The 26,754-nt window shown below is 41.6% G+C and overlaps 1 protein-coding gene across 1 annotated transcript in view; it reads right to left on the reverse strand.

Annotated features, from left to right (window-relative positions):
* PDIA5 (protein disulfide isomerase family A member 5) overlaps positions 1-26,754 on the reverse strand; it is a 128,451-nt gene that overhangs the window by 95,363 nt on the left and 6,334 nt on the right. The window contains 4 exon segments of the mRNA XM_042784401.1: positions 1,015-1,141; positions 12,722-12,811; positions 12,813-12,875; positions 12,877-13,047. Coding sequence (XP_042640335.1) covers positions 1,015-1,141; positions 12,722-12,811; positions 12,813-12,875; positions 12,877-13,047 — 451 coding nt within the window.

Raw genomic sequence — 26,754 nt, forward strand, 5'->3', positions numbered from 1 at the left:
ATTTGCCACACTATAAACCCAGAGCTACTCCACCGACATAATTATGTTTGAGATAAGACCTTTGACATGGGTCAGAAAGGGAGGACCCAACCCCCAAACAAAGCATTATCTTGTATTGCTTGCCTGCAGGAAGGAAAAGGAAGCAACAAAAACAATACAGCACTAAGGAAAACCATCTCAGTAAGACATTTTATTTCTTGCTGTCCAATGACTTCCACATCCATAACAACATTCCACACTTGCGTATGGCGCATAAAGATTGTTTCCTCACTTTACACGGCATCGCACAAAACGCACTAGAACAAAAAAAGCAAAGGAGAAAAGGTAGAGCAGGAGCAGAACAGAGCAAAAGGAAGAGCAAACAAACAGGTAAGAGCAAGAGTGAACAGTCAGAAAGGAGGACCTGAATGAGAGAGAAGACAGCAAAGAGATTCAAGGGGACAGGTGGCATGAGATGAAATGAGCCATTTCTCCCTCTTACACAAGACAGCCCATTTTTAATTTTATATTTTTTTAATTAAAAATTTGAAAGACAACCATGGGACACTCAAAGCTGTCTGAAGCAAAGATGGATTGATTTCAGTAGTATAACTGTTCATTAAGCCTTTCAGTATCACCAGGAAATCAAAACCTGCAAACTACTGTGATAAACACACCAGAAAACTCTGGCTGATAGCTATTATGAGCAGCCAATTTTGGAGACAAAGCCAGAAAAAAGTACATTTTTGCCAATGTAACAGAGAAATTAGAATACCAAATTAAGATGACTCCAATCTTGAAACATCAGGAGCCTCTGAGTTAGAACAAAGAACACCAGTCCTGAAGAAGCCCTTGTAGTCATGTAGAAGCACCGTGCAGTCACATAAGGCAACACTGAATGGAGAGCAACGGAGGGCAAAGAGCTTTAGACATCTGAACATGTACACAGGTAACCGAACATGCACACAGATGTTCAAACACACACACCTTGCCAGGCACAAAGAACTGTCACATCAAAAAAAACAAAGGACTTACCAGATTTGGAATACAGCACTAGTATGTTATTCCGTGTCCTGAGAAGCTTCTTAAAATCCTTGTGATCACTTATTTTTTCTATGAGTGGAGACACCTTCAACGAGTACACAAACATCGGCAAGAATGCCTAAAGAAACACAAAACCAGAAACATTATTAACAGCTTCCATGCTGAGAAACAAAATACAAAAACAAACTGCTTTTGAAATTACCTTGACCTTTTCCATAAACTGGAGACACACTGCCTTAAATAAACTATCTTATCAATTTGATCAGCAAAAGCAAAAAAAAAAAAAAGCCATACACATGACATTGAAACTAGACCAATACCACTCCCAGGAAAAATCCTTAAGTAGAAAGATGAGATAAACACAGCATCAAGAAACATGGTTTTAGTTAAGAAGCCACCCCCTTTAGAAGTTTGTTCCCTAGTCAGAGAATCAGATAAAAATCCTTATGTGAATTTAATATACTGTAACAGGAGAAGCAGCAAATTGCCACTTTGAGAGCACTCTTGTCCCTAGATCTCAGAATACAGTGCAAACTCAATCAAGTACTTTGACATCCCACCGAAGACTGTGAAAGCCATAAAGTCAAAATAACTAACCCACACTGACACAGAGCAGATGAAGGAAATGAAACCACAATTTGCAAGTAATCCAGCACCCACATCACAGCACTAAACACAACTTTCTCCCACCTACCCTTCCATAGTGCATCAGGGCTTCTGTTTCCCACTGGCCATATCATACCTCACACACACACACCAGTGCCTTTCCCACAAGATCAAGTTTGGCTTCCACTGGCCACATGGAAGGCATGGCATTTAATCTCTCTGCATCTCAGTTATGTATCTATGCAAATAAAGTATTTTTTTTTCTTGCATCTTTTCGTCTATTTAAATCATGATCACTCCAGAGCAGAGTGTCTTTTATCCTATCCTAAACTAAAACTCCTATCAAAATATGACCATAGCCTTGTCTGAGGCCTCTACTGCTCATTTGTACTGCAATAATCTTCAATAATAATAATAATTTTATCCATCAAGCTATGCTGCCTCCCTTCTGCACTGTACTGAATTCATACTAATGGAATGATTATGGGAAGCTTAGCTGAAGAAATTATCTAGTTTACATTCACCTTACAGTAAAACCTTAACACTTAATTGCTTGGCTAAAAGCTTCAACTCATTAGCCTAACACACACAAGAGGTTCAACATTTTCTTAATTACAGAAGTAATTTTGATCATGTCTCACTCCAACTGGGCTGGAAAATGTGTCCAGGGTGGATGTGAAGTAGTAAGAGGCTGTTGTTCCTGCATCCTCTGTATTACAGATTGTAGCATTCAAAACAAGGCACTAAGCCAATCAAAGTCAGAACACGCAGCCGCAGTCACTACTCTTCATTACTAAATTCAGCTATTTGCAAACACTATGTCACTGAGGCACAGAAACAAAACTTGTACCTATGAAACATGCTACGTAAGTGCCAGAAGTTTTCACATGTGGACAGGGGAGGGGTAGTTTTGGGATGCACAAGGTAGAGAGGAAGAAGCTGAGCTGAAATGAGGGACATCCTCAAAACAACCCCAGGCATCTTTGGGAATTTAAAGTTACTAGAAGATACACCTATAACAAAATATAAAAGCATGACAGGCCACACATGCTTAGAGCAAACACGTTACCCCATTCCGCAGGTAGGATTCCCACTATCAAGCCCTGCTGACCAGATGGTCTGAGATGGAAAAAAGCACATTTGGAAGTCAGTCCCTACCTTCAGCATAAATGTCCTTGATGCTTTAATTTGATAGAGACTTACATTCTTCTAAATCCAGATGCCCAGTGCTCAGCCTTCCTACTTCAGACTGATGTATGTGAATCATGTCTGTATTTTCCAAGATAAATACATGGTGTTGCCAATCAAAGTAAAGAAATACAGTTGTGCTAAGTGAGGTGACAGACATGCAAATTCCTCCTCAAAACTCATCACAATCAGAGGCTGTAGAGGAGGGGTTAATCTAACATTGATTTTTGTACAGATCTCTTTAATTCTAAGCATTAAAAAAAAAAAAACTTTTCCATTCACCTCAATTTTCTGTAACTATCCAAGTGTTTTAAAGTTTTATTTATGCCTTGAGTTACAGAAGACTAAAATTAAGCTATACTGACACTAAGGCTGAACACAGAGGGGAAAAAGTGAAACTACAGGTTGCTGCTTTGGTTTAGAAAGCTGGACTCAATTAAGGATATTCTGTCTATGAACTCACTGCCAAAAAGAAATAATTGGACTAAAAAAGCCACAAAGGCCACTTTCAATGTGACACCAAATGGTATTATGAACTTTGCTTAAAATATCTGTACAGTTTTACTGATAGTTCAGAAGTACATGTATTTCATGTCTTTTCCAGATGGAAAAGCTGTTTAGCCAATTTCAGTGAATTTTCTTTTTCTCTTTTGTGTTTTTTTGTTTTGTTTTTTTTTTTTTTTTTCCTCTCCTTATAATGGTAGAGCTATAAAATTGGGTTCTGGGAAATAAGATTTTGATTCTGGAAACAGTGATAGCTTTAACTACTGCCTTCTTGGTGTTGCCACTAACAGAAAACTCACTGCACTGGTGTCACATTGCATATATCCACTGCTACTTTGCCCAATTCCTCCCCAGGTATCAAATCAAAACATGTTACTCATTTTCCTGCAGTTTCACTACAGCAGCTCTCTCTGATCCTATGGTTTAGACCAAAACCCACTGGGAAAGGCATTGTGCACACAAGCGTACCAGTCAGCCCTGCCGAATAAATCATCATCTCCCTTTAATTAAGATTAATGTTGCAGCCTTTCCTGGTTATAAAACCCAAAAGGTCCAAGCTGAATGCATCAAGTTGGACAGCAACACCCTGCCTGCACATCTAAGGCAGCTGCAGCAATACTGGGAGGTTATCCGCTGCGCAGAAAAGTTCACCATCTCCCACCATGCACTACATGGTGTTTGCAAACTGATAAGAATTAAGTAGTTCCACACTCTCCAGCTTTCTCCTGCTGAAATTAATGAAGACCCTCCCCAGGAATAAATGAGAGGCCAGTTTATCATTAAACCTCAAGAAGAACCTTTGCCTTCACTACCAGCTCCATTAAAGGCAAGTGATGCCAAGCAGTCGTTTTCACCCAATGCCAGTCCCAGCCACAGGGCTGTTTTGCCCTGCTCCAGAGCCAACACTGTGATGACCGTAGCAGCAACTACAGCCTCACCAAGGGTACAGCCACTAGTTATAGCAAGAGCATGAAAATAAGAGGACGAGGAGAGAATCCTATGGAAGCAATTATATACTTCACAAAAAAAAAAAAACAGGCTCATATTCCTGCACAGCAGGCAAAGCAGCAGCAAAGACAAGCCTCATTTGCATGTACTGTGCTATGTGACTTTAATTGTGAGATATGACTCAGGTAGATTTACTCCAGACATTTTGCAGGAGAGCTCATCAGCCAGGCACTGCCTGATCAAGCACGCTGCTTCTTGTTTAAATCCAGGGCACAAGAGGAGATGAGCTCATATTAAAAAAAGAAGAGGTCAAGAAAGGTGACAGTCCCTCCTGGGCAGGAAGCCTCTTTTCATATGCGTCAGGAAGTGCTACAGTCACACATATGGAACTCCATAAATAAGAAACAAGCTAAACTCTCTTGTCATATGAACATCCTAAAGCTTTAGAATCTATTCACAATCACCACTGAAAAGTTAAGAAACACTTCAAACATTTTTCTTAAGCAGCTGCCTACCTTGGTACTCATCAAAGTAGAAGGCATATTAGGACTAACACATTCAACATCTGCGCTGTGCCACTCGTGCCCTGTGACCGTTATGCTGACAAGAAATTGCAATAAAACTGAAGGAAGGTCTATTTTATTTCATGCTGTGTTCGCACAGAACCTAGCATAACAGGTCCTCATTCACTGCTGGCTTGGTGAGCTGGAACCAACACAACAGTCACCTGGTGTCCTCAGATGCAAGAAGCTTTGGTGGTGATCTTCAGAAAAAAGGCAGACTACATGTGGCAGACTGAAATGCAAATCTGGTAGCACTTCTAAGTCCACAGATTTTCCCCACCTCAAGATCTCAATCTGAATTTATTTTCACAGAATTTTTTATGGCGTAGGTCGCACATCAGCCATGTGACTGTAGTGTCTGATCTAAGATGCATGAAGGATTCTCAAGTAAAACGTAAGTGAACCCAAACCCTCAAAACAGTCAATTCAAAGCTGCTGAGAGACACTGCTATTCAAGTACAAGCTACAAAACCACACGTGCTCTAGTTCTGCCTCTGCTCTTCAAATCAAAGTATGTATTTAAATATATAATATTGCAAGCTAGGTGAAAGAAGCCTGATCAGTCAAAAAGGTTTAATTTTCTTTTTCCTTCCACTCTCCAAGCAATTCCTTGCAGAGCTGCCAAACACATGCAAGTGTTAAAGAGTAAAAAACACTCCACAACCCCACTCCCTTAGAATTGGTACCCAAGAAACATCTGAGCTTTCAGAAATCCAGAAGCAGAGTTACAGGCAAATAACTATTTGCTAATTATACTTCTAGGACTGACACTACTGAAATATACGGTCATCCCTCAGGCCCTGATTTCTCAAAATCAAGGATCTGAGAAAGAGTTTATTTCTCAAGTTTTATACTCTTCTCTGAATCTCATTTCAGAATGAAAAAGGAAATATCTTTCAAGCAGCCACAAGAACGTATTTTCATATTTTACATTTATTAATCAAATTAAATGTGATAAATGCTTAACTGCTGTTCCCACAGAACCCAGTTCAATTTATGAGTTGCTCCCCACAAAAGCTTTGTGACAGCATAGTCTTTTGCTAAGGATAAGCAACATGTTTGGAAAATTATTTATTTATTTGTTTATTTTAAATCAAGGGCAATGAAGACACATGGTTTTAAAAACAAGAACATACAAATCAAAATTAAATGAGGAACTATCAGAGGAGTAGCACTGTACGCTGGACAAAAAAAAATATTTCCTATATCTCCTATTTCCAGCTCAAGAGCATGAATAAGTATATTTCCCTGGACACAAATTATGCATAAAAAAATATAAATGGATATGCAGCTGAAACAGTGCTTAGGTGCCTGAATCCATATGTCAGCATACAATTTTTATGCGCACGCTAACACTTACATGTATAATTAGGTAGACAATTTGCACACTATTCATCAAGAATAGCTGTGGCCAACACGAACAACGCTGATTCTAGCACAACTGCTGCTTGGCAGGGACACTGTCTTACACTCAATCAAAATTTCAAAAGCCCATTTTTCATCAAGACATTGACTTTGATTTCTGTCTTAGCTTAACCGCCCACTGATATTCTCATTTTGGGACAACAGCATTCAATCCACCGTAAATATGATCAATGAGCGACCCTGTACGTATGAAACAGATTGTGTCTGACAAGGCATTTTATGGAAATCTAGCTGAAGAGCAAACCTGCCTCAAAATTCCAAGCAGTAATGGAGATGACTGAATTTAATTTTGTCATTAATTTAATTAGGAAGGGAGCAGTTCACATTCTAAACAGAGGTCTCCCTCTACTACATTAAAATGGGGAGCGGGGAAAGGGAACAGGCAAGAAGTCTCAAGAACAAGACCAGATCTCACCACCTTCCCTTTCCTACCCAGGTCCCAAAATGAACCCTGTGGTGGAACACACACTTATCTTCAGAAGGTGGAGTTGAAGGAACATCTCTGTACTGCCGTGACAGAGGTTTGTAGACCTGCAAAACAGCTGGTGGCACAGCCAGGTCCTGGGGTGCAGGCAGTGTGCACATACTGAAAATACCAGGTCCAAGTCATCTCCAGACAAGCACGAGAGAGAAATAGATCTGTTGCTCCCTTCCCCCCGATTTGTTCCCACTTAAAAATACAAGATGTTCAAATCCAAAGCCCCTTGTTTACAAGAATCACAGTTTGACTGCAGATGTTTTATCTTCCTTGTTCATCATACAAACCACTCTTGACCTTGTGCAATAATTGCTTGCTTTTCACTCACAAGCCCTCCCTCTGCTGCTATTTACATTCAGGGTTGTGCTGCTTTGATCACTGAGCCATTTGTAACAAATGCCTTCCAAGATGGATAGTGATAAGTAGGACAGTCCCCTGTTTTCATTCATGATTAATATCCAAAATAGCTGTAGAAACATTTTGTTTTAATCAAATCATATGAGCGGAGGTGGGTTATCCATCCCTGCTACCCAAAGGCACCTCGAGGAAGCCTTATAAGAATGTATTATTTAAATGAGGAGGGGGAAGAGAAAGGGTAGCATTTGGGTCTCAGGCTTCAGGGGTCACACCTGAAGCAGCCCCTGGAGTAACCCCTGTAATCCTGCTGGGACCGCAATACCTACAGCAGCGTGGGGTGGACAGGTGAGGAGCTCTCCAGCAGGCACACTGAAAGATCAACAACTTCTACACTGGAAGACTGGCAGTATTAGAAAACCATGGGTTTGACCAACAGATTTACATTTGCAAACACTCCCATTGGGCATTTGGGTTTTGTTCATTTCCCATGAACTCTGTGGGAGAACACATTCTTACTCTGTATATAACCCAGCTCAATTAACTCTCACCTCAAGCCATTCAAGCAATAAAAAACCCCAAGCACGGCTGACACCTTATTGTGGTGGGTCAATTCTGCAGGAGGCAAGTATCATATCTTCTTTCGTTCATGAAGAAAGACAAATTAAATTCTTTAACTTAGGTTGAAGAATACTACAAATAAGGCATTCCACTTGAAGCAATGCTTGCTATGTTCACTTTCCAAATATAGTAGATAGCAAAAAATACCATGGAGACGTCAAGATTTGACTAGACTCTACTGTTCATATTGTTCTTAAACACTGGATTTTAAGGAACATAAGCTACAGGCATAATAGTCTATACTAAAGGTTGTTCTTAAGGGCTCTGTGTAGCAAATTAATTGTACAGTTTACCACTGGTTTTCAAACGCTTAGTGAAGGAAAACCTGTGCAACTATTTACTAATTAACAATTGACTGTAATAGGGTCAATTACTGATGCTGACAAAGAACTTCGTCCTTATGAATGTGAAGCTCACTCTCTCTTCAAGCCAGGCATTAGTGCAGTATATATTAAACAGGTTGTTGATTAAATGTTTAAAATATCACTTCTGAATGAGCACATTTGGATGACTTCAGAAGCGAAGGGCATGAGCAAAGCATATACCACATAATCCCCCACTAAAAACTGGGTTTTAAAGAAGTTTAAAGAAGAATCACCTACTGGAGAAGCACGCAGGAGACGCTATAAAAAGACAAAACCACTATTAATGGGAGCTATAAAGAAGAGAGGGTGAAAAATGACACCTGAAAATCCTTAGCACTTTATATAGCACTTGTTATCTTCAAAGCATTGCACAAATATTAACTAATTAATCCTTACATTTTTCTGACAGGTGATGGGATATGAAGCTTAACATAAATTGTTGGAGTAAGATTCACACAGAAAGGAAGCAATCTGCAAGAGGAAAAAGGGAGGCAGCATCAGAGCAAGCCAGCATGTAGCTTATCCTAGAGCAGCACACAACCACACGCTCATGATGTGCCACCTCCTGAAAAGTAACAATGGGGAGAGAAAAAGTCTATTTGCAGTCACCCAGCAAATATGCTATATAACTGTAAACCCAAAATGTATTAGGACATCATCAGAGCAGCCACAAATGAGATTACCTTCATTATCTGTGTTCTGCAAGCGCACAAATCACCATGCTCTCCAACATTACCATCTACTCTCACCTAGCAAAGTGCCAAAACTTAAGACCTGCTTTGCTACCACAATTTTTTGCCATTCACAAGCTTGAAATGGTGGCAGGATCAAGGTAAATCATAACTGACTTCCAAAGTGACCCTGCCTGCATCAAGCATTAAGGCAATGCTAGTTTGTGATTCTGGTTGCAAACCGCATTGAGTTTTTCCATCCACAGACCTCCAAACACAACTCTGGAGAAAGGTGAGTCTCATTACCTCCATTTTACTGAAATGAAGTAACTGTCACCAAAAAGCCAAATAAATGGTCAACAACAGAACAAGCACCAATTCCATCACCAATTACAGCTCATGACATCATGAACACACCCCCGGGCAGAAACACCACTTCTGATGACCACACCGCGCTTATGACAACATCCCAGGCCCTCTGAAGTAACCTGGCACTTCAGCATCAAACCAAACAGATTCAAAGCATCACTCCACAGAGTACGGAGCTGAATAACAAAACCAGTCCTGAAAGCCAAGGTTTGATTTGGGAAGGGCATCTAAGGGGACAAAGCACAACCCACATCACAAGTTTTACAAATCTGTACTTTGAAGAGGGAACAGACGAAACAGGAATGGGGCATAGGGACATCAAGTAAGGGATTTGCCTCTGCAGTACTCTCCCTCTGAGGCAAAATGCTTCCCAAAGTACAAACAGTAACTGGATGGGAAGAGGCAGTCCCAAATTCAAGCCCAAATGTCACCCCAGCAAACAGCACCTGAGCACTGTAAAGGAGAAGCAGCACTCGCACCCTGCCTGCAAACTCACTGGAGGTAAAGGCCCTGCTGCAGGGCTACACACAACTTCGAGTGAGCCATGTCCAAGCCTTCCCCACAGGCCTGGATTCACAACTCCATGTCAATGCTCACTGGTGCATTCCTGTGACATTACTGGGACTTGAGGAGCTGGAAGCCTGAAATGTTCCTTTCAAGCCTTTCTTTGTAGGGACCAGGCTTGAATGGCACCAAGTCAAGAAGCCTGCTTCCCAGTGGCTGTAAGTCAGTCAGACTCTCAACTCCGTTTCTCTGTCATGAAGCCAACGCTCAGAAGACCAACTGACCTTTGCCACTTTGGCCTGAGATAACATTCATCAGCATTTACAAAGCAAATGGATCCCAGACGTGCAATCCTGTTGGAAGCAGTGGCTGGCCTCTGCTAGGGAAAGGACAGTACCTGATATATCAGAGGAAATGCAAATACACCTCAGTGTGAAATCCCTTCCCAATGCCTTTAACAGTTAAATTCAGTCCTTTGCGCGTGAAATATAGTCAACCACTTGACATACCAAATAGGGAAGTATCTCTAAAGTTAAACCACAACTTCCCTATGACTCTCCAACTCATTCAAGAAATAAAACTTCACAGCAAGCAGAGATCACTGCAGTATCTTCCTCATGTGTGTGTCACATATTCACAGTGATGCAGAAGATAATAACATCTTCCATTAGAAGATACCGAAGTGTTTTCTTCATCCAGATTTGTAGTTTTCCTTTTACAAATGCAGGAAGTCTTATAGAGACAAGGATTTCAGTTCTCAGAAGCCACCTCCAATTTTGAGTCCTTCTTTAATAATGAGCCCTATTTTTCAGAAGCACTATGAATGCGCAACTCTGGCTCCTGTCCCTGGTGCACTGTATGCACTCTGCACTTCCAGGAAAACAAAAAAACAACAACAACAAAAAAAAAATCACATTTGGGTACATAAAAGAGGACGGGCTAGAAGGAAAGACAATGTTCTCATTAACCTCTGTCCTACCAAGCAGCTGGCATTACCTTTGCTTTAACTTTACATACTGAGAACATCCTGATTTAACAGCCTCACTGACTTTGCAAACATTGACTCAAGAAAAATTTAAAAGCGGGTTTTGCAGTGTAACAGCTGTAGGCTAGATTTTTAATCCTGGTGTACAGCAAGTTACATATTTCAAGATGAAGAATTGCACCTTCAAGTGTAAGATAATGCAAATTGGAAGAAATAATTTAAACTACTTGTACACAGTAAAGGGGAAAGAATTAGCTGAATCAACAGCTCAATGAAGACATCTGCTCAGCATGCAGCATCACGGAGCAAATAAAATGCTGGGGCAAATTAAGAAGGGTAAGAGAGAATAATGTGGATAAATTATAATGGCTTTGTATCATTTCACTGACAACAGCAGGCCCACTCTGCTCATCTCAAAGACACCAGCTCTGCAAAACAAAAGGTCCAAAGAAGGGCAACTAGAATAGCTAGGCACAACAGATTCACGTGAAGGAAGATGGAAAAAAAAAAAAAAAATCTTTTAATCTACAAAAGAAATCGTAGCAAAATACTTACATTAACATAAATGTTACAGTAAGATAAGGTCTGACAGTCGCAGTGGATATAGAAGGAAATACCACAAATAACTCCACGTGGTTAGCTATTTTAAATGAAGGGAAAATTCAATCTACTTGTAACTCCACTTGGTCCACAGTATATACTTAATCTGAAGGAATACACTGACACAAGTCTCACTGAGAAAAGTGCTGTGTATGTTAAAGATGAGCCACAGGGAAAGGAAAGCTCCACTAAGACCTCTCCAACATTTTAGGAAGAGTTCAGCCTGACTTCAGTTTCACTTGAAATCAATAAATAAATTGCAGATAGCAGAGGTCTATGCTTATAGACCAAGCTTATAACAAAACAAAAATTGTGCAGGAGGCACAGTGTACCTTTTCCCTCCTCCTGAATGAGCTGACAGCTAGGCCCGTGCCAGGGGCAAAAGGCTACATCAGACAGAGCCGATGCTTTCTGTCCCACAATGGCAAGTCTAATATTAGTACAGAATCAGCACACGGTAATTAGCAATTCCACACTTGATTTGTATGAATTAAATGAGTACTCCTAGGTCATGCATTTCAAATAGATTCCAGATCACGCGTGCATAAAAAAATTAATGTAATTTTTCATTAATTATTAACTCTATTTGTCCAGGCAGAAGGAAGAACTGTAGTTCACCCCAATAAAGTAAATAAAGGAGTGCTTTAAAGCGTGCCTTTGCCAATCTTTTGAGCAATTTATGCTAAATTCTCAATTAAAAAAAAAAAAAAAAGAAAATAAGAAAAATCAGACTTTAAAATATTTCTGTAAGTCTAGGAGTTTCCCTAAGGTAAGGGGTGTTCTACTTCGTGTCATTTCAATGAAACATACCCAGATCCTTCGGAATACACTAAGATGGAGAGCGCCACATCCGAGGGACGTGGAAGCAGGGGCGGCAGGACTGCCCACGGGCGGCAGGACTGCCCACGGGCGGCAGGACTGCCCACGGGCGGCAGGACTGCCCACGGGCGGCAGGACTGCCCACGGGCGGCCGTGCCCGCGCACAGGTGCACAAAGCCGAGCGAGGCAGCTTTGCTGCGGCAGAGCCACCGCCGAGGGACACCCCCTGTCGCCGCGGCACCGATTTCCACCTGAAACTTACGAGCGAAGCGCCCGCCGGTCGGAGCCGCCGGGGCCGGGGCAGCGGGGGGCGAGCCGGGGGCCCCAACCCGCAGCCACCCGGGAGGACGGCCGCCGGGGTGGGTTTCCTCAGAGTGGTTTTTTTTTTTTTGAGAGACAGAAAAGGAAGCAGGGAAGCAGCAGAGGGGCTGAGCGCTGGGGAAACAGCCGGGCGGAGAGCTGGGGGAGCCCGGCAGTGCCGAGCTGAGCCGCGCCGCGCCGAGCCCGCCCAGAGCGGCGGCGGGAGCAGCCGCCGCGCCCAGCCCGAGGGGCCCGTCCCGCTCCCAACTTTCCCCCAACTCCGCCGGCCGCGCCGCGCCGAGCGCCCCCGCCCCAGGGAAAGCGGAGGGGACACCCCACGCCCGCCCACCCCCCGTTCTCCCTCCCGGCCGCCCCGGGGCGCGGCCGCCGCCACTCACCGCCAGCCCGAGCAGCGGCAGCAGCCGCGGGAGCCGGCCGCGCCGCCGCGCAACCCCCGCGCCCTGCCCCGGCACAGCCATCGCCGCCGCGCCGGACCCGCTCCGGACCCGCCGCCGCCGCTGCGGGCTGCTGCCACGTCTGGCGGCGCAGGCGCAGTCCCGCCGCTACCGCCCGCCCGCGCCCGGCATGACGGGGCCTGTAGTCCGCCCGGCCCGGCCCGGCCCGGCCCGGCGGTGCTTATCGCCCCCGCCCCGCCCCGCCCAGCGCGGGGGTAGCTCCCACAGGACAACAAACACCCCGGCCGACCCCACCTCCCCAAAACGGACTGCCGGCAATGGCAATTAAAAAGCGATCTCCGCCCAATTTGTTTCGACAGAGATTAAAAAGAAAAAAAAAAGTTCCAGCTCTGCTCCTCTAACGTCCCAGGGACCGCCCCTCCGGGATTAGGTTTCCGTGCCTCCACCCTGCTCCCGGTGTATACCTCGCTCTATAGACCCTTCCCGCAAATAACCTCGCTCTTGATGCTTTTTTTTTGTCAGGGTCTTTAAAAGCTTCTGCTGGTTTTAGATCTGTAGTAAGAAGTGAATAAGGGAACAACAAAATAAGAAAAGGGGAGAGTGTTAACTGGAAGAGAGGCTTAGAAACTAGGACCTGTTCTCCTTGTAAATTGTTCCCATGTGTTATCATGAAATGCTAAATGAGAACCCTGCTTTATCCTCACATGTCGGCAATGATGCCAAAGTGCAAGCAAATAAATACACTGAGTCTGACCAGGATCAATTCCTGCAACCTCCATTATAATTACGCTATTTGAATGATCGCTGCATCCAGACGAACAAATGGGTCTGTGCCCCTCGTTACGCACATTCAGTGAGCCAGCTCTGCCTCGCAAGGACATCCCAGATGTCCTGCCAGTAATCTTAAGGTCAAAGCGGGTCAGCTGCATTATAATTGGCTTCCCACAAACAGAAGGGATCTTCACCTACCGCCCAGCAGCCCCGTGAAATTCCTCCTTGGCTCAGAAACATCAAAGGAAAATCAAAGGCATCTTTTCGAGTCTGATCCTTACGGCTGACTGTCGCCTGAGCATTAGACTAAGAGGTTGGCTGCAAGGGAGCAATTTGTAGATCCATATAGCTGACTGATCACTTCAAGCGGTGATCATGAAAACTGAATGCCATTGACATTAACAAGTCCCCTGGTGGACATGTAATTTTGCAAAGCAGAAACACATGTAGAGAAAGTTATTACTATTACTTTTGTGACATCTTTCGTGGCAGAACCAGAGCACACTTTTCTCAGTCACAGCTGGGTAACCTTTAGTAAATCATTTCACAGTGCTATGCCTCGCTTCCCATTTGCAGAAGGCCTTGGTGAACCTGCCTTAACGTGGGGTTAGCAATCCTTAGCTCACTTGAAATGCCAGTGAATGTGCATGAGGCACAGCCCAGGAGCCATCATCAGAAGGCATTTGGGATGAGGAAAGATGCACAGCTGGAGAGAGACTTAGGGAAGGAAAAGATAGGAATCTTCTCACTTACAGTGGAAGGACCCAAAGCAAAGCACCCTTTGTGTCCAGTATCTGTACCCTTAAAGTATATGCTCTCTGCACTGCCACTTCTCACCTGCAGTCCTTACTGACTGCACCGGGGTGGATGGAGGGGTGCGCTGCACTAGTCACCACCACTGCTGGTGCCAGCTTCCCAGTCTGTAATAATCAACCTGCTAGCAAACGGCTCTGGGTCCCCAGCTGAAACCCATTTCAAATAAGCTATCAAAACCTCCCGGAATAGGTAACCTCTTCCAGATGCTGTTCACCTTCAGATCCCCAGCCTAGAGCTGAAAGGCTTTTGCACACAACTATCCTGACTCATCCGGACCTCTAATCTCAGTTGGATATCCAGGTCCTCAAAGACTGTTTGAATCCTCCTGTCACTCTTTTGTGTAGAAAACTCTTATATCTTCCAATATTTCACATCACAGTTACCAGTTTCCCAATGTGGTGGCATTTCTGTGCTGTGTCATCACCATAAGGGATATGCTACCATTGTGATAGGAAAGGATAAAATTCTGGGACATGGTTGTTTTGTCACAAGAGTACATTTTTAGCACGATGGCAAGAGGAAACATTCTCAGGAAGGAAGAAAAAAAGGAAGAAAGAAAAAAAAGAAGACAAGCTATTTCAAACTGTGCTTCTGAAAGGTTATATAAAAAATCCAGTTTGGGAAGCTGCAATTCTTATATACAGAAGAATATAAAAAGGGTATCCACATGGCAACTACATCTTCTTTCTTTCAGTTCGGCTCAATAATTTGTATTGACATGACAGGCATTGCCAAAACTTAAGAGACAAGATCATTGAGCATCTGTCTCGGGTCAAAATAATATGTCAAGTATCAGCCCTAGACAAGGCTTTACACAGTGGCAACTACTTAATCAATCCAGTCGTGCATTACTAATGAACTCATTACAGTTGTATCTGAGTGTGCTGCTATCCAGCATCTCAAGTTTTACCCTGTATCTGTTCAGCATTAATATCATATGCTGCTTGCTGCTCTGTAATTGTAGCATTTGTATACGACACCACAAAACACAGTGAAAGCATTCATTAAATCACTACTGAGAAGCAAGAAAGAATTACTGGCCTTGGATTATAGATCAGAAAACAGTAGCAGAGAGATTATATGACTTGCCCAAGGCTATAAAACCAGACAGTTTCAGATCATGATCATTTTCAAAGTCTGCACTGGGTCTGCTAATCCTTACTTGTCTATCTATATTCAAACACCTCTTTTACCAAGAATAAAATACAAAACTGGACTGACAGTAAGTATGTCTGTAAGGAATTACACCTTCCATATTTCTTATATGTTGCTGCTTTATTTGACAAGCTTCATTCTTTGTTCTCTTTTTAACCTGAACAAGTCTCTGGCGGCCTCTCACAAAAGGTAGAATGAGTCACCTTTACCACAAAAAATGACAGTAGAGCAGACAAAAAAAGTTACAAGTACTTTGCAAGCCATACTAAATCCAGGGGCAACGCAGTCTACACCAGGACCCCAAACTACATAGCATTTGCCCAAAATGAAAGCAGGATTCGCTCACTGCCTTAACTACGTCAAGTTCTCCTCCTTCCTTCCAGGAACATCTCTTCCTTCTTTAGTTCAGCTTCAGTCAACTGATTTTGATCTGCGGGCTTATCTCCTCTAAGTTTTGGGACATCTATGTCATGGCACTGATTGCATAAGCTGAAAAGAGACATACGAGCTGGTTGCCATCAACAGATTGATGGTATCATAGCCCTCAGCTCCTCATGACCTTTCCTCCAGCTCTTCAGCAAATGATGAAAAGGAAAAGAGACAGGACCAGCCCCTGTAGGACTTTACATGGGAGTGGTCTCAGAAAAGAGGCACAGCTGTACATTGCTTTTCTCCAGCTGATATCTGTCAGAGGGGAGAGCCTGAAGGCAACTTTCCACGCCTGCTGCCTCCTCAGCACCTGATAGCACGGCTGCAGATGCAGCATATCCAGGCACATCAGTTAACAAGTTCCATGGAAGATCATTAGCACACCAAAATAAGGGATACAAAGGTGCCACTGTTACATAAAGGATTGTTTCTTAGGTCAAACATTCCAGTTTCATATATTTGCATGAATTCTTTTTAACACTCTTTTGTTAATGATGGAAACCCATCATGAATCTCAGGGGACTGCTCTCTGTTATTCAGCTATGACATATCTGTGCTTTCCACCTGGTTCATTCACTGCAGTCAGTGGGAACGGCATGGAGGCAAGTCAGGATGGCATTTAGTCTGAATGCTTTTGTCTCAGTGCTCTGCAAGGATGCTGTATGAAGCCATATAACTCAGTGCCTCCATTTTCTGCATCATACCCCTTTACATTTTTGAGGTCTAGGAGGACTGTGGACTTCTTGTACAAACCTTGCACAGCACAAAGAAGAAATACACACAGGCTGTGTGCTTTCATGGGAATTTTACTTTTGGACTTTATTGTTGTTGTTTCCTTCATTCTAGACTAAAAGTACTTTTGGACCACAGGTAGACAGATGCTCTTTATATATGAGAGGAAAAAAGCAGTAGGTACTCCAGGAGTCAGTTAAAAGTTGCGTACAGATATTTTCTAAATATTTCTTCCTAGAAATTTTCCATTACAGTTTTTGCTGCTTTCTTTAAGTCTGAGGTCTGCATGCCCCTTTACATTTAAGTGGTCCTACTGTTAAGAACACTGTTGTTTCTTTCACTGAATCTCCAAAGCTGGATATAACGTGTTTCTGAGTAACATAAAAACCTTCTACAGTACAGGCACCTTGCTGGCAGGTAGTAGGTAATTTATGTCTCTCAGTTACCTGCTGAGAGAATAGTTTAAACAAGATTAAAACAACCATTGGAGTCTAGCTGTTGTGCACTGACTGCAGCACTACTGCATGTTTCTGAAGTACTACGGTCAAGACAGTTTTCCAGTGATTTGCAGAAGCTTTATAAAATATTTGCAGGCTGTTTTACCTTTACTGCATCGTCAGGAAAGTATCAAACAATGAGCTTGTGAAGAAGGCTGAGATCTGAATCTGAATTCAATGCACAGCCCAACCAAGGGTTTCCTGCATGAGGATTTCCATGCCGTATGTTCTAGTGGGGGCTAGAACGTCTCCACCTGTAAATCAGAAATAGGCACATTAGTGGAGTTTAGCTAACACACCTTGGATTGTGATGGTGTCTACATACCCTAATAACAGGGGCTCAGCTGGTTATTTTAGAACAATATAGGTCTCTATTCTGCTGGCAACACATTCAACTTCAAAATGCAAGTCGACATAGCAAGACTGATTCTGCCATGCTGTTCAGGGGTAGCCTCACACTACCAGCTAGCAACAAAGAAGTAGATGGGGCTTCAGATGGGCGAGTAGAGTTATTACGCCTTTGGTCTGGGTGCACAAAATATCCATGCAAAGGACTGAATATAAAGATAGGACTATAAATATGCTATCAAAATACTGTTCAATGTAAAACAGCGTTTGCATTACTGTCTTCAGTCTTCAATGGATCTGTATCCATCCACAGTAGCTGAGCATCTGTCTCCATGTTATAACAAAAAATGTATTAGCATTCAACCATCAGCATATATTCACTGCTGACAATGTTCTACTGAAATAATTTTTGTACATCTACCTTATAAGAATATATCCAATGCAACCAATATATACATATTCAGTACTTTTTCCCTTTCCACATGTAGATAGATACTTTTATATCTATTTTTTACACATATGTAGACAAAACACAGAGACATGTGCACATATAGGCATGGCATATATTAAAAAGATGCTTTGTGTGGATTTATATGATTTTATATAATATTAGTAAATATCCAGTCAATATGCTTTTTTCTCCATTTTTCAGTTTTCCTGAAATTGGTTTAAGTACTGCCTGTTTGAGTTCACGATCAGCAGCCACAATTAAGTATATGACTATGCAGTCACTAGCTACTACGTGCAATATGGCAAAGTTTAATGAGAGGGATTTTCTTCCTGAAAGACCTTGTTTTTGTAAGGGCCACTACTCACAGCCATATGAAAAAAAGTGCACTGTGATGAAGCTAGCATAAAAAAAAACCCCAACCTTATGATCAAATCCCTTGGCTTTCTGCAGTTGTGCAGTCAGAGTAGCAATTTAGCAATTCGGTAAGGACTCTACTAGGTCCTTTGGATTTTCTCTCTCTAAACCTCCTTCCTTCCCTGCATATTGCAGCAACCTGTCTTGTAGTAGGGAAGCACCACAGACAATGCTGCATGGGAAAAGAGGTTGTAGAAGAAGCAGGGAAGCAAGCAGGAATAAGACCTTGATCCTAAAATCTTTGAAGGTAATGGATTGACTTCAGCAGGCTTTGGCTCAATCCCCAGCTGTCAGGAAGAAAAGTCAGTAAAGGAAGGAGGAAAAACAGCTTAAGAAACATCAGGGAAACAAAGGAGGCAGGAAGAAAAAATACTGAAGATAAAAGGAAGAAATCAGAAAAGGTAAAAGGTAGAGTGCCAAGGGAAGAGAGGCAGAAGAGAGCAGTAGTGGACAACACTAAAACATAAATAGAGTGAGAAAAAAACAACGGTGAACAATCGGTGAAATGGACTGTGCAGGAAGATGATTTGCTGCTGGTTTTTAAGCTGGTTGTCCACATAGCAGAACCCCAACATTGCCATGACTGAGACTGCAACTACATTTACTTTCTGATGTGCCTTATGGCATGTCCTGCACCCCAGCTCCTCTGGTCAGCCAGGCCAGCACTTCTTTAGAGAACACCATGGCTCCCAACTGCTGTATGCATCTAGGTTTCCTATACAGGGAGGAGTCTGGGGTGCACCTGGGTCTCACCTTGAGTATGGAGTTGAGCTCCTGCAGAAGTCAATGGGAATGGAAGGAGCTGTGTCAGAGAAATACACAGTCTTGCCTCTTGCTTCCACTACACCAGTGAATAGATCATTTGAGGTGGGTCTTAAAAGCACAACATTGTTTTGCAGGCCAAGAACAAGAGTTCAGAGACCAAAATTCTGTTTTAAAGCCCTGTCACAAGGCTCTGGCAACCATTAATAACTCTATAAAGTATTGTTTTTCTCATTTTTTCCTCTTGAAATATGCATAAGCCTGGTGACAGGTAGTTACTCAGCTGCTACTTGTGAAACTGAGATTTACAAACCGGTTCCACTGTGAAACCCCCTGGTAAGGTCTGTGTTGAGAATGGACCATCATAGCAAGATTCATTTCTCCCACGTCTTCCTTTATTACATTCAATTTTTTAAGATACTTAGAAATACCTCTACATGGCTCTAGGTATCGTAACACAATAATGAAATTCTTGCAGCATTATAACAACACTGGGAGAGAACTGACAGTCAAGTGAATTCCTGTCTGTATCCCCATTATCAAGGGCATCCTCATGCTTGCCTTCTCAAAAACCCCTATTGGACAGATGTTTACTGAAGCTGAAAAATATTTCTCTCCTCCTGGGATTCTTTCTAAATTTATGGGATTGCACTATTGCCCCAGGACACCCAGAGAACATAGTTTCCTGGGATCCAGGAGAGTGATCGGCAGCTCCAGACAGCATGTATCCTCCTCTTGCCTCCCCATGCCTTTGGGAAAATGCTGAGCAGAAGAGTCAGCCTGAGACTCCAGCCAGATGCAGCCAAAGCCAGGATCTCTGCACATGCAGATACTCAGACAGTAATATCTCTGCTTTTACTTAATCTTTAGCCTTTTGGGAGCATGTAGGCTGAGAAGTACCCCCAGGATCAGATGAGAACTAGAGTGAATCTGTGGGAGAGTAGGTTGGGCAAGGAAACACACCCAGGAACCAGTGGGAAGGGCAGATCTAAGAGAGTCTGCATAGAGATACAGCTAGGGATGGTGGGCAAAACTAACGGGTTGATGAGGAGTCTGAGATTGCATGAGGACATTTGGGACAGAGTCTAGGACTGAATGATGGGTTGAATGAGGAAAACTCAACTGAATTTTCAAAATTGGTGGATAAAGCTTAAGGTAACAAGACAGGAGCTAGCAGGACGGAAGCTGTAGGCACACTCTCCCTCGGTGCCATTAGATTCCTGGACTTCTGCTCTCAGTAAGTACGTGTCTCAACACACTCTGATCTACAGATGGCAATTTGCTATTTCTGAGAGTTAACTCTCAGGATGGGAATGCTGAAATTCACAGATGACAAAGATACAATATAACCTGCAAAACCGAAATCTTTTTTGTCTGGATTGCTTTTTAAAAGAACCTAGGAAATCACATGCACACAAATTCTGTTCAGAGGGAACAAAGTCACTCACTCAAAAGTTAGGAGATGCTAGATTAATAATGCTTGAAAAACTGTACTAACCTCCTTGAACATGTTTTGTGAGATGGAGTTTTTAACTATATAATTTTTTTTTTATCCCCAAAGATTGCCTAACCTGTTTGTTGCAATAGTTGGGAGATGTACAGTTAAAGGCAGGAGATAACTGGAAGGAAAAAGATATGACCTCCATAACACTGGGCAAACTGCTTAAATGAAAAATTTCCCACATTATCTCTAAATATTCGTATCTCTGTTTATGAGTATCTGACTTGGTATCTGATCAGATTTGCAGAGCACTCATAAGAGAAACTGAATTCAGTAGGTGCAGTGCAGTGCAGCAAGTACTTAACACTGTAACTCTGACTATTCTGAAATAGGACATCTTAGACTATGCACTCAGAATAGGAAACAACCTTACATTCCCTATCTACAAAGTGGAAGGGCATTCTCTTTTGTCCTACTATGTATTACAAAGAAACTCTTCAACAGGCATGAAGCACTCAGACTCTGTAATGATAAACAACATACAAAAGACCCTGTGATAAAGAATGTAACTCATACCAAAGGAAAGGATGAGTAGCATACAGTAAGTAGGCAAGGGACATATATAGATCATGGAGGTTAAATCAGAATATGAAGAGCTATGCATGTACTGAGCACCATCTATCCTGTGCACTGAAAAAGGAAGGGGATTGGGGGAAAAAAATACGGTCAAATAATAACAGATGCCTGTTTATCTAAGAAAACAGTTTTGGAGGAAACGAGCAGTGACAAGACAAGAATGTGTTCAAAAACATTCTGTCAAGCCTATGCAAAAATGTGTTAAGGACCTATAAAATGGAGATAATGATACTTTTCCTTGCTAGTGAAGTGCTTTGAGAACTGATGGTGAAATCTGCTACAAGACTTAATGCATTTTTCTTTTCACAGGAACTATGAGATCTTACTGAGTGACTCCAGGATAGCTCAAAGGATGGATCTGAAGATAGTTGCAGTCAGTGGGAAGGTAGTTAATTTCAGGGGTTTTGGAGAAAAATCCATGAGCCATCAAACCCAGTTTCATTTTACGAAGCAACTTGATGTCATGAACCTAGAGACAAAACCATGGAGTTGAGGTTATTAGGGTGACATAAGCTAGGGTTTATTTTTTAAACAAGTGTGTCTTGGCAGCAATCCAGAAAAAAAGCAATATATATATAAAAAAAATAAGAGGAGGGATAGCATGGTAATAAAACAGCTACTGAAACTAGATCTGTGCAGACAGTGAAGTCTGTGAAATATAAGAGGGGGACAGCACTGAGACACTAATAAGGAATTGTCCAGCTGAACTAGTAAAGAGCAATAGAATGAGGCTTAGTTGAGGCTGACAGGGTCACCTCAAGCTCATTTCCCCACACGTGCCACAGAAGGAACATAGCTGAAATGGCCGCTTTTTTCCCCCCTTCTGTCAGTTATACAGCAGAAAAACTGAGCACCTGCTGAAGGCGCTTGTCAATGACAAGCAGCAAATGGTAGCACTAAAAGTGCAACCCAGTGCAGCAAATGTGACCTAAGAAATACAGGCTGACAGTGAAAAATGCTGCAGAACTGAAGTGCACCATAGCTCTCTGAGTTTATGAAAGCAGTACATCTGGGCAGCTAGCATGGGAAACAATGACAGGGCATGTGTCTGAGATGTTACTGTGGAGAGGCAGAAGGTGCAAGGTCCTAAGCATCATTTAGAAATGGAGTCTAACCACTGTAGTGAACAAAAGATAACCAAATACCCCATTTTTAACCTCTTGTTGCCAAATTCCCAGTCCCCACTCTAGTTCTTCAGCTGGATACGCTGTTCCCAGCACTATCAAAATACTCCTTAACAGGCCAAGAAGCCACAAGCTTCTACCTCTCACAGGCAGAAGATCTGCTGCACCGTGAGTTCCTGTGTGTAAGCTTTTATCTCACGTTGCACACAGTTCATCTGAGCCCATGCCATGCTGTGGAAGAAGGCTATATATACGTTAGTGCCATAAGTAACAGGGAGTTGCTATTACTGCAGCTGGGCTGTGTAGGAGAGGATTTGATAGACCAGGTGCGTAGGGCCTCCAGAAGTAAAAGGACACTAAATATTTTCTTGAGTTGCTTATGCTTAAAACCTACTCTGAGGGGAACGTGAGCAATCCTAGATTCAGTGAATTTGTTTAAATGAAGAATTACCAAATAGTTATGTCCTTCAAGTAAACTTCCCAAGGCAAGAGCTCTAAGCTCTAAGCTCTTTTATTCTGTTGTCATCTCTTTGGAAGAGGAATCTCCTTTTCATTAGACAGCAGCTGGCACCATGGTATTCTGATCTGATTAGAAGCCCTTCATGATAGTATATTGCAACATCACTATAGTAATATGTATTTTCTATTTCTTCTTGATTCAGTCTTGAGGTGGTCAGAAAATACAGAAATGGAAATATTCAACTATGTGTGATCTACAGATTCTTCGTTACCACAAATCTCTTGGGTTTGTGCTTTACCCTGTCACATTAATACCCATTTGGTTGTTTATTCATAAATGCCAAACTTTAAAGTGGGAATGGACTTGTTTTAACATTGTCTACTTACAGGAAGCATTTAGGTGGAATGACTTCTTCTCTAATTGGCATATAGATATAATTTCTTCATAAGGAACATGGATATATTTGGGTTACATAAATCAAAGCACTCAGCTGTCTGTACCACAAGAGGGACAATATGACTTACGCAAATGCAAATCATGACTCTCAAAAATGCTGGAATTACAAAACCACAACTTTAATAAAAATCTGTTGGTTATATGCTGTGTTAATACTTAAATACTACAATACATGTAAGCAAGATTATATAATGAGACTCGACAAAATAAGTTAATTTTTCTGCAATGTTGACTAATGTTCCTTGGTTAAAGCATGTTGCGTGGAAAAAGCACAGAAGACTTCTGATACAGTTTTGCTACTGTAACTGTATTTACATACTGTAGCAAAATGCCCTTTTAAGTTTCCTTCTTTTTAAAGCTCCTTATTGTTTTTCTTTTATCATGGGGGCAATACTACCACAAGGCCTATTTGATGTATAATTGCATTTTGGCAGATGAATTTGTTAACAAAGATATCAGATTTATTTGCCCACATTTTTTGTGATATATTTAAAATAATTTAAAAATCCACTTGACCTTTTACTTTTGATATATTACTGAATTCCGAGTTTCCTCATATACTTCACCAAGTGTATGATTGAAACAGCTTCCTTCCTTTGGAGCAATTTTATGTTTTGTGTAATAAGCAATACAGAGAAAATAAATGTTCTTTGTTTACAAACAACAGAGTCCCATTCAAGTGTTGAACAACTGTTATTATTAATTATTTATATTGTGATAGCTCTGCAGAGACACCATCATGGAGCATGGCTCTATTATGTTAGCTGCTATACAAACATAGATGAAAAAGATGATTGTTGCTATTCCTTATGGCCAATATGCAAAGCTGCCCAAGGTAACAGTAATTTGTTTATAAAAATCAGCAAAAGGGCCTCGATTAACCCAAACAAAAAAGCCTAATTGTACTACTAAAATCATTTGTGGTAAGGAAGGCGGAAACAAAGCTAGAAAAGAATGTGCTGGATTAACCTCACATCTGTTTACTGTTAAAATAATAGAGGGATCAACTTTTCAGAAGGGCCATTAAAAAAAAAAAAAAAAAAAAGACTGCAGAGTAATCAAGATGGTTGTGAAAGGAAATATGCTAAAGGGAATGAAGCATTTTTAAATGGCTGGTTCCTTCATCACTTTCTGCATGCTGAAATACACCAGCGCACTACCGGAGCATCGTCAGAGCAGTACAGGCTGTAGAGGAAGACCTAGATGACTCATTACTCTTGCCAGCTTTGGCTAAAACCTGAACAAGCACTGAGTTCCTGTTACTGTTCCTTCTTCTGGTTCTTTTTTTTTTTTTTTTCCCATCAATTTCTTCTATAACTTTCTCTTTTTAGTTTTTCTTTTAGTAAGGGTTTTGCTTAGTTGGCCAAGATCACAGGCCTTGTTGATATGACATTAAATAGGCTGAGATCCCTGCATTCAAAATCCTGAACCCTATTTGACTTTTTAGTCTGGTCATGAATACATTTTTGATTCACTCGTCTCATAAAATTTAATGTAATAGTGATGCAGGGAGCTTACCGTCTAGAAGCATTACACTAATCTAAACATATCAAAATACTATTTACTATACATTCTAATTTTGGACACAGAACTATTTGAAAGTGTTTTTGTTATTAATACAACCAGCATCAGTAGGTGTTAGATCGCTTAGAAGATCTAGGTTTAAGAGCCTGATACAGGAAGTCTGTGGCGTGTTAGGGTACTGAAGTCTGTAAAACTATAGGCTATCATTCTAATTACTGGATTACCTTTCTTTCTCCTATCACATTGCTGTTTCCAGCAGATTTGATTCATTATTGTTGCTTCATTTTCAGTATTATGCCAGTTTCCTGGGCAGCCAACACAACATAGTGGGTTCCTCTGAATTCTCCAGAAGCAACAGCCTCCCACAAAACCTCACTCCCTTCAGAGTGCATATTTAAGCATGGATTTGTATGTCAGAAAAGCAGTCAGGCATGCCTTTCTCTGTATGCTTGATAAATGATACTTAACCTACTGTGCCAGAATCTAGAGAAGAATGTTTTCTCCTCTAGACTTTTTCTGAGAAAAAAGTTGTTTCCTTTCTCTCTAAGAGGGTCTTTTCCATTAAGCTTTTGGGAGAGCAATCTCTGCTAGAAGGCATGATCGTAATCATAGATGCATCTCAGCACTGCAATTCATGTATGAGAATTAGCGGGAGCAGCCCCTGTCATTTAATCTGATCCACAGGGGGCTGAGAAAGAAGCAGGCAGAAGCAGCGTCTGCTCAATTTATCAACAGCAAATCGGACAAAAAAAAAAAAAAAAAAAAGTACAGTTCTAGTCTGGTTCTGGTGGAGAGCTGAGCTTTTGACAAACTATTGTAATTAAAAATATTTCTGGTCAATGGTACTTGTTTTCTGCAGAAAATTGCAGCTGAAGCAGTGATCATATCCCCAGCTATTACAATTTTGTAACATTATTGAAGCCTTTCATATACTTACTTTGACTGCCTTACACTCTTCTTTTTAGGCTGTATTGTCCCCCTTTGTGTGTCATGGATATGTGACTGCTGCGATGCACCATTTCCCTGTACAAATAAAGTGAAAGAGGAGGGCATGTTGATCTAGACAGGGAACCCAACCTACAAGGGAGAACGCTGTTTTGCAATACCTGGACTACAGTTCCCAGGAGGCAGTGCAGCTATGTTTAGGAATCCAAATATTTTTCTTTTGCACTGCCATTTCAGACTATTCTATCTAAAAAAAATTCTCCTTAACTGCCCATTTTCCAAGCAGCTCTTACCAAGAATCCTCAGTGAGACAGTAGAGGAAATAACAGAAGAGAGACCTAGTTAAGGAAAAAAAAGAAACCTAGACTTCCAATTTTCAGATGTCATCATCTTCTAATGAGTTTATTTTCTATTATGTGAGGTACTTAGGCTGATTCTTCAGAAAAATTGGAAGTTAATAATGATCAATCTGCATTTACTCTGCACATAACTGTAGAGGTTATGATGCATGGCATAATTGCAGTGTACTGAATGTTTCCCTTTTATGGCTGGCTGCAGAGACTGTAATAGCCTGTTACTCATTTCTAGGTAAAGAACTTCCTCCTTCAGTTTAGGTGGCAGCAATTTGTGCTTCTGCTGCTGAGATTTTTGAACTTGATCATGACTGGCAGTTGTAGACAGCTACATTTAATTATCATACAAACAACATCATTTTGTCATTCTTTCAAAATGACCCCAATGTACCTGACAACAATACTGTATCAAACAAACCAAAGATACTCTTGGAAAGGAGTTTTCCTGAATACTCTTAATTACAGGGAAGAATTTATTACATGCTTTAAGTATTCTTGTTTATTTGTTTCATTTCTCTTTACTCAAAGATGATAAAGAAATAGAGAAGACCTGAGGTTAGATCTGGCATAATTCCAACACCAGTCTGTCTCTTATTCACCAATTAATTATTTATCTATTTTCCTTAGAAAGACAATCAACATGCAAGCAAAATCAGGATGTGTTATGTGTATTCAAAAGCAAGTGAAACATAACGGAGATA

The sequence above is a fragment of the Tyto alba genome, unplaced genomic scaffold, assembly GCF_018691265.1.
Source record: "Tyto alba isolate M040663 unplaced genomic scaffold, T.alba_DEE_v4.0 Super-Scaffold_7, whole genome shotgun sequence".
In the NCBI taxonomy this organism is placed as follows: domain Eukaryota; kingdom Metazoa; phylum Chordata; class Aves; order Strigiformes; family Tytonidae; genus Tyto; species Tyto alba.